Genomic DNA, 15,674 nt, shown 5'->3' on the forward strand with positions numbered 1-15,674 from the left:
AATATAGCATCAGCAACAACAGTGGATAGGCAGTCCTGAAATAATTAAGAAAGAGACAGGAACCACCCCTCAACTTCGGGCTCCAGGCTACTGTGTCCAATACAGGATTAATAAGAGATGAATTTTAATAATCCTTTCTAAGAGTTCATGATTTCATTAAGGAAAAAGATCGTTGCAGAATCATTTCCTTATAAGGTAGACTATATCGACAGACATAACAAAACATGTTATGTGAACCTAGGGAAATTTACCTGATAGCAGTCTGTTTTATTTACTTTTCCTTAGATCAAGAATGCTGCGGCCAATGTCCTTCGGGAAACGTGGCTAATCTATAAACACACAAAGCTGCTAAAGAAGATTGACCACGCCAAAGTCAGGAAACACCAGAGGAAATTCCTCCAAGCAATCCACCAGTGAGTAGGCCGGGGCAGCTCAGCCACCAGAGGACCAGATTAGAAGTGGTGGGTTCCCCAGAGCTCCATCAGTGTCTTCTCATATACTTAGAGGAGCAGGAGAAATCCATTCTTTTCCACTCAACAACCACTGGGGGTGGTGAACTGGACGCAGATCAGTCTGTTTATTCACTTATTGCACCTGCCACTGCCAGACATTGGACAGACTGCTATGGAAGGTAAAAATTAGGTAGGAGCCTCAGGGGGCTCTCATAGTCTACACACACACACACACACACACACACCCCACATTACAACTGGAAGCAGAACAAATTGTGGTCAGTGCTTTCTGTAAGCTAAGTATTTAAAAAGTATAGTGGATTTTTAAAAGTAGAGGATGAAAACATTTATTCTGACCTGGAGGCTTGGGGAAATGCTGAAAGGCTGAGAGTAGGGCACTTAAGGTGGAAGGCACAGCCTAGATAAAGGAACAGAAGCCGAGAAATGACCTGAGAGTGGTGCGGAAACTATAATGACTGAAGGTAGGCACACGTGGAGGCAGGAGTTTGCTTTCTTGGGGACCTGCCAAGCCCTTGATTCTGGTCAGTTGTCACCCATGTTCGAGGTCCTGGGCTGGGTTCCAAAGCCAGATGAATTGACGTGGGTGTGGAATCTGCCCGTGGGGCTGAGCCCAGCGCTTGAAGAGCATGGCTGTTACGACTCTTTCCCGCAGACTGAGGAGCGTCAAGATGGAGCAGAGGAAGCTGAGTGACCAAGCCAACACCCTGGTGGACCTTTCCAAGGTGAGTGGCAAAATCCAAAGACCCCGTAAAGGGTTCTCAGATGCTGGCATTTCAATTTATCAGGTGTGGCTGTGAAGGCCTGGCCTTGGCCAAACTGGACAGTGCAGGACCAGGAAAGCAAAGACTGCTTCCTCCTTTGTTAAAAAATCATCTGGGTTCGAGTTCGTGACACTTGTAATCTACTAGTGCGTGTTGTTGACTTTTAAAACCTAGCGTGTGTTTCTTAAATTCAGTCACTCAGGTCAGTCTTTGCTGGGATTTAATTAGCTGACCTACTACATCTTTTCGGTGTGTTGCTTGATTAGCTGTACACTGAGTTTGCACAGGGTGAAGCACACTGACGAGACCAAATGGTGATATTGGCGATGCTACTGCCTGGGTCACACCTAGGAGGATCCTTCCGGTTTGCCGTTATAATTGCAAACTCATTTTCTTGCATCCTGCAGTCCTTATAACTCAGCTTTTCTGGCCCCAATTTGGTGGTGGTGAGGGGTGCATTTCTTTATTTCTCATGAAGATGCCAAAAATGAGAGCCCTCCTTTGAGAGCCCTACTGTCATTCTGCGTTTCTGGCCCTGAACTGCTGTTAATACTATAAAGGAACTCTCTCCTTTTGCAAAACTCTGGAGTGAAGGAATCGGAGGCTGCACCGCTGGCAGAGCTGAGTGTAGGCGCCAATGAAGAAAGGGCCTCCCCTCCTCAGCCCCTCCTCCTCATTGCCTCTTTTTTTTTTTTTAATTTTTTTTAAATTTTTGTCTGCATTGGGTCTTCGTTGCTGAGTGCAGGCTTTCTCTAGTTGCGGCGACCAGGGGCTACTCTTCGTTGCGGTGCGTGGGCTTCTCATTGCAGTGGCCTCTCTTGTTGCGGAGCACGGGCTCTAGGTGCGCGGGCTCAGTAGTTGTGGCTCACGGGCTGTAGATCACAGGCTCAGTAGTTGTGGCGCACGGGCTTAGTTCCACGGCATGTGGGATCTTCCCGGATCAGGGCTCGAACCCGTGTCCCCTGCACTGGCAGGCGGATTCTTAACCAGTGCGCCACCAGGGAAGCCCCCTCATTGCCTCTTGATAGAAATTGTACATCAAATGTATAGCCCAGGGCCAGGCTGGCAGAACATTCCAGCAGATGTCGATTATCATCATGGAACACATTCCCTGGGTAAGCAAGAGAAACTCCCTCAGGCCAATTAATCCCCCTTTGAAAAGATGGTGCAATCAGAGACATTGCCAGTTCTTGGGCCACGTGCAGGCGCCTTGTTCAATGAAGGGATCAGGCCAAAGAAAGGGCCTCTTAAGCTTGGGAGGACTTCAGTCAGGGAATGCGCGGCTGGCACAGGTGGGCAGAAGCCCACAGGCTGTGTGCTTTGGAGGGGGCGCTGTGGTGGAGTGCAGGGCTCCTGAGAGCCAGGAGGAGGCAAGGATGTGGATGGAATGCCCAAGTGCAGAAGGGAGCCCCCCATGGTCTTGGGTGCACTGCTTAAAACTCTTGGGTTCCAGTATCAGAAACCCATTGGAAGTAGGTTTTAAAATGTAGGTGTTTATTATAAGGATACAAGGAAGTCTCATTCCAGGCAGAACCTCAAGGCAGGCATGTGGTCAGACTTCAGGAAGGAACTACCTAGAAGTGCGCCTCACCCTGAAAGGTATCCGCTCACCCTCTCTTCTCTCTCCTGTTCAAGTGCCTGCTTCTCTCTCTCCCTCGCCTTCATCTCCTGACAACTTTCTATGCCCCCTGTCTCCATGGCAGACTGTGGCAGGCCCCTGTCCAGAGAATACATGTTCTAGTTCTAGCCACAGGCAAAGACCGATTGGCTGTCCTCCTATTGGTCTTAATTCTAAATTCTCAGAAGGGATGAGATGACTGGCTAGTTTGGGTCACGTGTCCACCCTTGGGCCAATCAGCTGAGGCCAGCAGGGGGGTCGGGTAGGGCAAACATGGCTAGGGACCCACACTGGGAGGTGCAGGAATGGCCCAACAAGCCCCAAAATATTTCTTTTACAGGTAGCCATGTTTCTGCCTCCCCTCTCACCTGGCAGGACAGGCTGTGGCTGGTGTTCTCCTGGGAATAGCGGGCACACTGGACTTTCAAGCCTGCGTTTCTTCAGTGCCAGCCACTGCCTCTCACAGAGACAGGGCCCCGTGCAGAGCAGACTGGGTGAAGCAAAAAACTCAGTGAACTGGAAAGAGGCTCACGTGAATTGGATGGGGGAACGAAACCATCAATAACCTGGGAGCAAGTTACCTGGAAAGAAAGGGTGTGGAGGACAGGGTGAAGGGAAAGCGTCTGCAGGGCTACTGGGAGTAGTGTGGGACCTGCAGGGACGGTGAACTCTGACATCCATCCCGTGTTTCGTCTTTCCTCCCAGGAGATTCAGCCAAGGTCCTGGCAGCAGCCTAGCGTCTTTCACGCTGGTCCACGTTCCCCCTGGTATCCTGTCACCAAAAGCAACAGAACACGGGAGACAGTAATAACAGTGTTCTCTCCCTTTTCTTTCTGTGCTTCATCCTCCCAGCTCACCACCTTCCACCCCTGTCCTTTGGTCCTTTCTAGATTAAGAAAAGGGCGTGTGGCCTCCAGATAACACTTGCTGTATTGAAGAGCTCGCTCGTAGGGTGGCAGAGATGGGGTGGGGGAACGCTGGGAGGCTTTGTATGCTAGCTTCAGTGTCTTCCATTGAAGTGTAAAAATCATTCCCCACATCTGAGGCTCAACTGATCAAATAAGATGGTATCTGTGAAAACGCTTTGTGAACTATAACAGTTTTGCATGTGGTAGTTCTGATTAGGAATATAGATGAGGAAACCAAGGTCCAAAGAGACCATCCCAAGGTCGGGCTGTTGGAGAGCTGCAGCGCTGGGGCTGAGACCCAGGGGCCGGGATTCAGTCCAGAGCTCGTTAGGGTGCCCCTGCGGTCAAATAGATTTGTGGTGTTGTACATTCTGGGAAGAACATGCACCCTGAAGAGGTTCTGTGAATGTTAATTGATGAAGGAAGCACTCTTGCTTCTAAAGTCATGCTCTCCTCTGAGGCGGCCACAGAAGAGTCCTGCCCTTTGCAGAGCAGAGCTGCCTCGCTCCACCTCTGTGACGGCTCCCTCTGGGGCTGCAGCCAATTTCCTGGTGGGAAGGTATCACTACATTTTCAATCCCCCTTCTCCCATCTCCTTTCTGGCTTCTCATTTTTTGCCACCTTCCTTTACTTTTTTTTTTTCGTTCACCTCATTCCCTACTACCTTGGCCCCCACGGGCACCAATGGTTTCTGCATCTTCCTGGAGTAACTTGAAATTTCAGGTAAAATAGGACAGGGTGTCACTGGCAGATGACCAGAAGCCCCTAGAGCCACAGTGCCTGCAGGTGGGATTTGGGAGGGTACAAAGCAACCGCCAACCTGGCCCACAGGAACACCCGAGAGCATGAAGTCTCCCAAGAGCCTTGCTCCCAAGTCTGATGTCCCGTGTTAGTTTGCAGGGAGACATGTGACTGTCACCTAGATAAGGGCTCTACAGCCCAACCCGGGAAGCCAAATTATAACCAGAAAGTTGCCTGGTAAGAGGATAGTCAGAACCATGGTGGTACGGTTGGAACAAAAGTGGTTTCATTTCAATTAAATGAACTGAATTTGAGGGATGGGTAGACGTAAGGTGGGCAGGACTTTGTACTGGTGAGATATGGGGCCAGAGGGAGAGGATGACGCCCGGGTTTCAGGTGGGGACAGCCTGAATGAATGGCCTCTCATGGAGCCAGGGAACAAAGAGCAGATGTAGGACCGAAAATGGTGCACTTGTCACAAGCTGCCTTTGTTCAGTGCTGCTCTGACCTGGTTTTATAACTTAACTCTCAGAAGACAAGTTTATTTTATTACATTAAAGTTTTATTTTATTGACAGTTCCCTGGAGGTACCGCATTTTTGCTCCCCTGCTCTCACGACCTCGTTCAATGTTCATTCACAAAAGCTTACGGAACACCTGCTCTCCAGAGGCAGGCCCTGGGCTGGGCCCCCTCGGGAGTCTTCTCTCCTTTCCTTCAGCCACTCAGGTCTCGGTGGGAAATGCTGAGAAACTCTCTAGGTATATGGAAATAATTTGTGGCGCAAAAGGTCTTTTCCCATCAGTTAAACTCCTACATTGGCCAAAGGATGGAAGGGACGGTGATTTGCCCCTGTGCCAGCACTTTATTCATTCATTAGTTCTACCAACGTCTTTTAGTGCCGACCACGTGGGACAGACCCCCTTGCTAGGCATGTTTATGTACACTTGTCCATCAAACAATGTTCGTTGAGCATCCCCTGGGTGCCAGATGCTGTTTTAAGCCCTTGGGACACATCCGTGAACACAACAGGCGAAGGTCCCCGCCCTGGAGGGGAGAAAACAGACAATAATAAGCAGAAGAAATAGCAAATTAGTTAGTTTATTAGAAGGTGGCATGAAGAAAAGAAAAGAGTTGAGCAGGGTTAGCGGGATCAGGGGTAGAGGTGGGACCAAAGTGCCATGTTAACAAGGGCAATGGGGGGAGATGATTTTTAAGGGGAGGCTGAGAGGAGGTGAGGCTGTCGGCCATGGGATGTGTGGGGAGTGAGCAGTGGTGACAGGGCGGGTCCCTGGGACACTGGGAGATGGCACCGAGAGCAGGAGGTTTACTGGGGACACCATCAGGACAGCACCTGTTGGGGAGCGAGGGAAGCAGGATGGGGCAGAGGGAGAGGCTGAACTGTGATACGATTGACTGACAAAGGCCTCGACCAACCCACGGGAGTTCCGGAGGTGGACTGGCCCTTCAGGGGTGTCCCACATTGAGGCAATGTCCCTCCTCATTGACCAGGCAGGAGAGGGGCTGTAACCTCAGCGAGGCAGCTCCCTTTCACTATAGCCCAGTCCTGAGTGAGTTACGTTGTACATTCTGCCTGCTGTGTTGAAAGTTGGGGCGGCGGGGGGGGAGCAACAGCTCTATAACTATGTGTTGTTATTATTAACTCCTATTTCATAAGGCAACCAAGCAGAGAGGTTAAGGAGCATGAGGGAAGGCACATTATTAGTGAGTGGCAGACGTGTACTTGAACCCTGGCCTACCAATGCTAAGTCTATTACATTGTCCGCTCCCCACCACAGAGCCGTCTCTTTCATCAGTAGGTGCCATTGCCCTGTGAGCTGAGAGGTTGGACGAAGTAAGAACACGAGGACACTTCAGGGACTTGTTCTATTGAAGAAGAAAGTGCTGCCTTTCCAGGCTATATATTTTCTAATCTATTTTTATAAGTAATATACATTATTTTTGTAATCAGACAAAAACACACACACACAAAAACGCACTGTGCCATTTGAGCCTCCAAGTCTTCAAGAAAGTAAACTGTTTCTCTGTCCTTGGCCAGATCCGACACGGCCGGTGTGGAAGTTGATCCCTGGAGGAGTTGTATTTCAAGTGTAATTTCAAGATTCCTCTGCAATGACCTGTCGTCTCCCTGTCTCTCCAAACAGATGCAGAACGTCATGTATGACTTAATCACAGAACTCAATGATCGGAGCGAAGATCTGGAGAAACAAATCGGCAGTCTGGAGTCGAAGCTGGAGCACCTCACCGCCAGCGTCAATTCCCTGCCCCTGCTCATCGCGGACACCCTGCGCCAGCAGCAGCGGCAGTTCCTGTCTGCCCTCACGGAGGCCCGGGGCGTCAGCGTGGCAGTGGGCACCACCCACACCCCACTCTCCGACAGCCCAATCGGGGTCAGCTCCACCTCCTTCCCAACCCCGTACACGAGTTCAAGCAGTTGCTAAATAAAACTCCCCACTTCAGAAGCATTACCCATAGGTCTTAAGATGCAAATCAACTCTCTCCTGGTCGCTTTGCCATCAAGGAACATGCAGACCAGGGAACGTAAAGAAGAGAGACCGAGCTAATTAACTAACTCATGTTCATTCAGCGTGCTTGGTTTGATATGCCTTGAAACCAGAAATCTGATCTCTGTTTAGGTGCCTCTACTCGGGAGCAGCAAGAGGAGATGACAGGAAGCGACGCCTCTGGTAGGGCCCTTGCGGCACAGTTGGTGGAGAACAGACACCCACGTTCAATCTCAGGTCTTCACGTGGTGGGGGGTGGGAGCTCAGATGCACTGAAGTAGCCGGCAGTGAAGCCAGCCCGGAGGAGGGTCCCGCGGGGGGAGGGCATGGTGTCAGGCTTGGGGGATGGGTTCCTCACCCCGGGGTCCTCCAGCCCACCTGTCTGCGTTCCTTCTGTCTAAGGAAGCCCCTGGATGACAAAGTAAGGGAGAGCTGCCCACAGCTTTTGCCAAGACAGACATGCTTTCCTGCCATCCCTCGCACAGTCATAAAACAAAATTTAGACTGAAAGAAAAATAGACAAATAAAAAGCCAGACTTTCCATCCAATATTAATACCCATATAAACCTGTGTATTTGCAAGCGTGTGCATGTACACACACACATACACATCCCACAGTCAACCCAGGTCTTTTCTGGTTTGCACCTGGCCCAAATAAAGAGGGACCTGGTACCTTACCCTGCACGCAGTAGGCACTCTCTAAATGCACATTGAGTTGGTCTGAATCGGGATGTGGGTGCTGTCAGTTCAGGTAGTTTGCCAGTGTCGGCCACGTCCTGAGCTTCACTGAAGATGCAGGTTGCTTCAAACACAAAACAGGGTGCTTTGCCCTGGGTATGCACCATGCTTGCTCTGAGATGAATGACAAGCCAAAATTGGCATTCTGGAGAGATAAGCAGCCTTCTAAAAATAACAGCTTCTGCAGAGTTTTCATCTTATATCCAAACAAGCTGTGTTCCACTGGAGCGCATGATCAGGTGTATGTGTGTGAGGGAAGGGGGGCGGGATCTGTCCATGCAAGCACACACATGCGCCAACAGGTGCGACCCCAGGACACCTGCATGAATAGAAGTATTGTCAGGGGGGTTTGCTCAGTGCTATTTATCCAGCAACAGGTTTACAGCCCCAGATGTTAGGAGCGCAAAGGGGTCAAGTGCCTCACCTGAGAGCTGGGAGAAGTGATGGTGAGTGGCCCAGCTGGTCCTTTCTACCTGACCTAAAACCACCTCAAAGTGTAAGGTTATGAGGATAAAGGGAGATTCTAGGCAACCCTGTGGGTAAGATAAGGTGACAGGGATTTGTCAGTATCCTGTTCCTGCTGTGCCACGTTAATCTTGGTGCAGAAACTATTGTAATACATCTCAAACTCCAAGGGACTCCAGAAACATCCAGAGCCAGTGTACGACAGGCATTGTGAGGAGAGGGCATGGGGATGCGTGATATTTTCCACACTCCATCATCTAACCATGCATAATGTTTGTGATGTGAAAACCATCATACTAATCATCACATTTCTCATTCTGAGGTCTTTGACGTCTGCTTGTGGGGACTTAAATCATACTGTAGGGAATATTTCATCTGTTTAGGGTAAAATAGAAAGGTGTCATTTGTGGATGGCTGTCCTGTTGGGTTTCACTTTGTACAGGACATCGCCACTTTTCCAAAGGCAGAGTCTAGCTGTGAAGACTTTTCCTCTACAGCACTGGGCCTGGTCTTCTAAGGGCAAGGGAATCATCAGACAGCAAAAGGTAGACCACCCTAGAAAGGCCACTCTTTCAAGAAGAGCTGGTCTCTTGTTCAACCTCTTCTTATATCTCTTTTCATTGCTGTGCTCTTCCCTTGATGCCCTCATTTTTATCTTGATAACTCCTTTGAGCACTTTCCTTGGTTGCTTTGCACACCATAGATGCCACACTTGCTGCTGGCTTTAACATTTTTTTGCTTGTCCTTTTAACTATTGATTATCTAAAAGATCCCTCTCCTTTTTTATGTCCCAGCAATGGTGCTCCTGTTTTCAGTGACAGCTGAACATATAAACAGACCAATAAGCAGATGAAATAACCATGCGGTTTCTTTGTGGCGTTAGTTCATTTCACAAAGAAATGAAGTGAAGAGCGCTGACAGGTCAACCTGAACATGCCAATCCCAATCATCTAACCTACAGCCCTCAATTCTTAGTTCCTGGTCACCCTTCCCATTCCCCCGTAACCCTGTGATGTGTGTGTGTGTGTGCACGTGCACACAAATAGGGATTTAATCTGAATTTCAAACAAATGGCATGCAAGATTCCACTGCTACTCCTCCTGCCAAAAAGTGTGTGTAGACTGTCATTGACCTATCACCATCTGTGGGTGACTCTTCTTTAACCCACCACTAATGCTATTCACTTAGGTAAATCCTGATGACCTATAACCTAGCAACACTAGCAAAGAGAGTGGTTGGAGATATTTCCAGTAGCAGTAGCCACTGGCATCCTAGAAACATATGGGCATTTGTAGCATGACTGGACCTATTGGTAGTGCAATAGCTACGTATGGTTTTTATCCTTGGCGAAAGAGTACTTACTCTTCGGGAAAAAGAAAAAGTGATCAAATCTGCATGTTGATCCTGCAGTGGTAAATGGGAGGCTGCTTCTCTGTGCTGGTTTTTCAGCTTTATGTGGGGAAGTTGCCCATTCTCCTGCAAGTACAATCAACCCTTGATGACTTAGGTATTGATTAGGGTGTAGCTCACCCAGGTTTTCTTCCTACAGCCCATCTTTTGGTTAATTCCACTGAGCCTCAGCATCTTAGTCAGATGGGGAAAGGGTGCAGGTGGATTCTCGTGCCATGACTTCTTGTTCTGTAATTTCAAGTTTGGTGGTGGAGGAGGTTTAATTATCTACTCAAGAATTGGCTATACAGAAAAACTATTAATTACAGTAACCTCACTCCAGTACTGAACTGATTGAGTTCTGCCCACTCCTGGAAGGATGACCCAGTGGCAGAGCCCCTACTATAATCCTTCTGATAACTCAGTGTCAGGTAAAAGTACTCTAATATTCCCTAAAATATCTAGACACTTGAATTAAAAATACAGAGCCACCCCCTCATCGCTTAAGCCATATTATAGCTTCATGTACTGTAAAGTCAGGGATGTACTGTGATACTTTAAGACCACTAATCTCAGTGGAATTTCAGGACATAGCATCAGTTGGTAAATTACAGCAGACTAGGGAGTCACTCCTCCTTAGATTGAAGTCCAAATAAAAATCTGCATCTTTGGATCAAAGACCACATATGTGTGATCACCATCAATAAATTTATCATGAAGTGTCTATGAACTGCTCTTGCCATCCTCATAATATGTAACTTCATGACATCATATCTCTAGAAATGCTTAATGCAATGCAAAAGAATAAGAGGGGTAAGGCCCTGCATCACCACTAACCTCTGACCTCAGCAAGTACCAGTGGTGTAACAACAATCTCATAACTGAAGAGGTATAGAAAATGTGTGTGCAAGTAATTTCCAAAGTGCTGAGCAAGTGCGAACTGCTGTTATTTATTAAAGGCCAAGAAGAAACAGCATTGAAGAAACAATGATTTTAATATATAATATTTGAGGCTTTCCCCCTTAGATTTTTGATAATTTCTTGTGAATAAGTAATGATGGAAGAGAAGAAAACTAGAGACGCAGAATCAGAATAAATAAAACTCTAACACTGGATCCACATCTTTGGCCAATGAATATAACCACCTCATACCTCAATTTCTCTATGCTTAAAATGAAGGTAACAGTTAATATTCCTAAGTACAAAGTATTCAATAGATTTTAAAATGAAATCACTATTGCCAACAACAGCAGCCCAGACTGACTCTGGCAAGTGCACACTTTGATGTTGCCTCTGAATGTAGTCAATAGTTACCAAAAAGTAATTCTTACATATCAACCTATGTGAAATTAGCAGGGAGAAGTATGGGATTAGCACATAGTTCCAGGACCTCTCTCCTTCAGAGCATACCTCAACAAACAGTGCACCCCAAATTAAGAACCAGTGTTTCATCCCAGAACCCATGGTGTTGCTACCATCACAGTACCGCAACTGAGACACTATGAAGTCATTGCACTACCAGTAGGTTACTGCTCTTTTAAAGTTACTGCTTTTAAATCCTAAAGTACGTCCCAGTTCTACACAATCATCCTACTTCCCTGGATGTTGCTTAGAAGCAGATGAAGGCTCCATCAGTGGCCATTTGGCTGCCCCTATTGACTCTGCGGCATTCGGTTTCAGTACCTTAGACAGCTATCTGGTGGCTTCCTGGTAGGCGGGAACAGCCCCTTCCCTTCCCTGCAGCCAGTCAGCTTAATGACGCCCTGGACAGTATCCCTTCCTTCTCTACTGCCGCCAAAGTAAACACTGTGGGAACGGGATCATTGATACCACTAAGAAAGGAATGTTACAGGGACAGCAATATTAAGTGTCTGCCTCTGGCAGTAGAATATAGGTGAGCGCTCTTCATCCTGAAAGCTTGTGCCAGGCTGTGTGAATAGTAAACAGTAAACTCCTGTCAGACAAGTAATATGTAGATTTTTACTAAAATAGACCGAAGCTTATTAAAAGTACTCAGTGCAATGGTATATAAATACATACAGATAGAGAAAAAAAATAACTGTGATCTTTTTTTCTTACACCATTACTGGAAATGCCCAAACGTGAACTGGAGTTCCCTCTGAACAAAACCATTATCAAATCATCAACGTATGACCTCCAAATCTAGGTGCCAAGTGCCCTGCCACAGTTGTTTACACACCTGAGAAACGTGTTCTGGAAGCTGTACTCTTGGGCCTGGACCATGTGTTGAAACAAACAAAAGAGACGTTGTGACCAACCAAGCTGATGGAGGAAAAGCACAAAATTCAACACCAACCTATAGTTCGGATCCCAAAGAGATGCTGAATTTATAGCCAAAAAAAAAATTATATATATATATATATATATATATTGACAAAGCAAATATCAATCTGATCGGAACAGCCAACATCCAAGTTCACCGAAGAAGGACAGGGAATAAACAACATTCTCTAGCTGTGTCATATTGTCTCAGTCTTTGAATCTCAACCAGGACTGATCCACCTTCATCAGACACACTTTTTAATGGCGCAACAACTCAATGCTGGTCCCAGACTCTCCATTCTGCACTGACCAGAAGAGAACAACAAAAGAGAGCAACAGATGTTAATGGAGGAAACATTTTCATGGTGAACTCAGAAACTGATGTGTTTATATTCAGAATCAGATGAGCTTCAATATGAATTTGCATCTTGCCTCTGTACTGCTTGCTATTTTTTAATGATAGGAGAAAGTATAACAGTTTATTTTAAATATGAAATATATTGCTATATTATAAAATATATTGTAACTTTCAACTAACATTTTGTATCAAACTAGTCTTTAGCAGGTCCGGTGTCAGCCTGCTCTCCCAACGACTGTTTCTGAGTACACATCACTGTTAGTGATTCCCTGACACCCAGACCAAGGGTCCTCAGCCTACAGAACTGCCATATTCTAATTCTCTGAGACGTGACTATTAGACACAAAAGAACATTGTTCCAGCTTAGATGACTAATTCTACCCTAAATTCTTTCAAGCCATTTCAGAAGAGATTTTAAAAGCCATCACTCCTTTAGTAGCTGTGCAAAGCCAGTTTAATAAAAGTGCAGGCTCTTTCTATATAAATGCAAAGAACCTCTTCCATAAATGACATGTCTCAAACACAGTCAATTGGTGTTTCCTTTGGCAATTTCAGAATGGGGCATAAGGAAGAGTCTTGTTCTCCTGTGACACAAGAGACTCAAAATTCTAGGCATTATAAGTTTCTCTGTGTCAGAGTATAACTGGGATGGGAATTCCATTTACCCGGGGCCCAATGAGAGGCCGGTGTGCAGGTGTGCTTTCCTGAGTCAGCAGTGCCCTAGAGGGTGCGGGGTTTGCACATGTTTATCCACAACACTGAGCACAGCTCCTGAGGGACTGAGGGGAAGAGGCGGGACACGCAGAGAGCTGGGCTTCCTTTTCTGCTAGTTTACTCCAGCTGGGAGGAAGGAAGAGTTTCAATCAAGATATTTTCCTTTACTGGCAAAATTGTGGCAAATTCTCTACTTTGGCAACTATGACATCCATGCCCCACCTTCTCTGAGACACACGTGTAGAATTTCTCACTTCCCTCCTTTGACTGACCAAAGGACTATTTGTAGATGAAAACAGGATGTGTTTGGTTATAGAACAGAGGTTTCCTAGAATCAGTGGGCCTCCTCCCAACGAGGACCCTCATGTGTTACCATCACTCCGTATAGTATTGCACAGGTGCAAACCAAGTAGCATCAGGGTAGATTCAACTGAGTATGCGCATCTCTTCCCTTCACAATCTCTGACGACTCACCCAGATATACTGATAGTGCAAAATGGCAGGTTTTCTCCTGGGAAAGAGGCTGGAACCCTCTCACACTTCCATTCATTTGAGCTTAAATATAGGTGAGGCTGGGGCTTCAATGGTATTAGTCATGCCATTCGAAAGAGAAATATCTAAATGCCCAGTTTCAATCTGCCTGTGTAGCTGAGACCTAACTTGGACACACATTTTATTCTTATTGAGCTGAGTTCTCTCAGTTCTCTCTCTCTCTGTACTGCTCCTCATAACATGTTAGGCAGAGCTTCATTAAAGCCATCAGAACACCAGGGCACCAGTTTTTAGCAAGTTACTCACTCACTGGGTGATGGAAATGAGTTTTTCTCAATTTTATAATTGACCGATGAATGGACTGGTGGTAATTGATTTATCTCGTAATACTTTTCTGCTACTAAATAGAACTGGCTCTTTTGGCTTTTCCTTCTAGGCTTTCTCAGACTAAGACTTGTACATTTATAGAGAGTGTTCTGATTTTCTACTCAAAGTTATTATTCGATCTAGAGTCAAGGGAACCAATACAAATTCCTGATTTTGGGAAAACAGACCTTTTGACAGTAATTCAGGTATATAGCTATATGCTAACTCTTGCTAGTCAAAGCCTGGTCCATGGACTGGCAGCATTACCATCACCTGGGAACTTGTTAGAAATGCAGAATATCAGGCCCCACACCAGACCTACTTAATCACATTGGGCATTTTAACAAGGTCCCCAGGGGATCTGTATACATATTAAATGTTGAGAATCACTGGCCAACAAAATTAATAATCAGAAGATCAAGCCATTTCTTCCTTGACCCTCATCTACAGAATTATTTGAGGAAGTAAAGGTCCTCTATGATCATAATGATAAAAACAAATGTATCTTAAAATTCCCCTTGAGGTCATATAGCTTGGGTGGTGTACACAGAGAAGCAGTCTTTTCCCAGTCTAATTTTAAAAGTACTCACTTCATTGCCTTGAGCCACGTCAAAGCACCTTTTTAAGGTTTTCATTTTAGTGTACGCTGGCAGGGCCATCAGAATATCAGGTGGCTCCTCAGGGCAGGTCCCCTGGAAGGCCACCTGGCTTTCTGCTCAGCATAGTACAGAAATAGCTGCATCTGTGTTCCTTCCTTGAGAAACTCACCATCCCACCAGTGGGAACCCTCCTCCCTACAGGAAACTAGCAAGAGAAGTTAGTTTAACCATCTAGAAACATTCCTAATCTCTTTTAAAACCAAGCCTCTTATTCGTTACGCCAACCAGACACTCCGAAGTAAGCAAGGAAAGATGTGAATTGTGATATTGGCGCCATAAATCGATATGTACCCAGAAACAGTTATGTTCTGAATTAATGGCTTTAACCTGTTCATTGTAAAAAGTGCCTTGGACTTCAATCTAAAGAGGTCAGTATAAATATCTATGTGTGTGTGTGACATATGTAGGCAAATATTTACATATTTATACGTACATAGGTGCACACACATATACCCGCACATTCATATATAATATATACATACATATATAAATGCTTCATTATATATCATATTGCTATTCGCAGCTCCATTTCTTTTGTCTGGTCCTATGTTTATTTGTTTAGTGAGACCTTTACATAGAGAGGTTCTATTCAGGACATCGATGTATTTTTTTGTTTGTTTTTTACTTTTTATTAAAAAGGTAAAGGATATTAAAAAAAAAAAAAAGTCAAGTGCCTGAAGGTTTTGAATGGAATTGTGGTCAACTTTCTCAGGTCACCAAAAAGGAAACCGAATTTGCCTTTGGGAACAATTTTTCTGTTTCAGTGACTTTGTTTTCCCTTTGCAGGAGTGCATAAGTAAGAGTGGTTGCAGTGATTCTATAATTTCATTATAATCCATTTTAAACATTTTAACAAAAGCAAACCTTTTGTTCAGTCTAGTGCCCAGTTCTCTTCACACATCAGCATCAGAAGGGCCTGGTCTTTGTGAGCTAGGCATGGTTTTGTTGGCATTGGACAGACTAAATTGCAGGGGATGGGGCTTAAATCAGCTCTAAATATTGCTTCCTTTTTAGCAGCACACACAGAAGGACAAGTAGGAAGTTCTCTCCCTGAACCAGGTGAGAACCTGTCCTAGAAGGCTGGCAGAGGGACCACAGTGAACTTTCTAGAGCTCCTGTGCCCTGCCTTTCTACAATAATACAGTCACCTGTATCAATCAGCCTGTCTACCTTAGCCAGAGGTCTTC

The 15,674-nt window shown here is 45.9% G+C and overlaps 1 protein-coding gene across 3 annotated transcripts in view; it reads left to right on the top strand.

Annotated features, from left to right (window-relative positions):
- Nucleotides 1-15,084, top strand: part of KCNN3 (potassium calcium-activated channel subfamily N member 3) — a 180,283-nt gene extending 165,199 nt beyond the window's left edge. For 2 of the 3 annotated variants that reach the window (XM_030842261.2, XM_060298745.1), the window contains exons 6-8: nucleotides 286-413; nucleotides 1,126-1,195; nucleotides 6,664-15,084. In XM_030842261.2, the coding sequence (XP_030698121.1) occupies nucleotides 286-413; nucleotides 1,126-1,195; nucleotides 6,664-6,960 (495 nt within the window). In that variant the 3' untranslated portion in view covers nucleotides 6,961-15,084. The remainder of the gene's footprint in view (nucleotides 1-285; nucleotides 414-1,125; nucleotides 1,196-6,663) is intronic. The other variant, XM_030842262.2, reaches the window with a different exon arrangement.
- The last annotated feature ends 590 nt before the right edge of the window (nucleotides 15,085-15,674 follow it).

This window comes from Globicephala melas, chromosome 1 (assembly GCF_963455315.2).
Source record: "Globicephala melas chromosome 1, mGloMel1.2, whole genome shotgun sequence".
Classification (NCBI taxonomy): Eukaryota; Metazoa; Chordata; class Mammalia; order Artiodactyla; family Delphinidae; genus Globicephala; species Globicephala melas.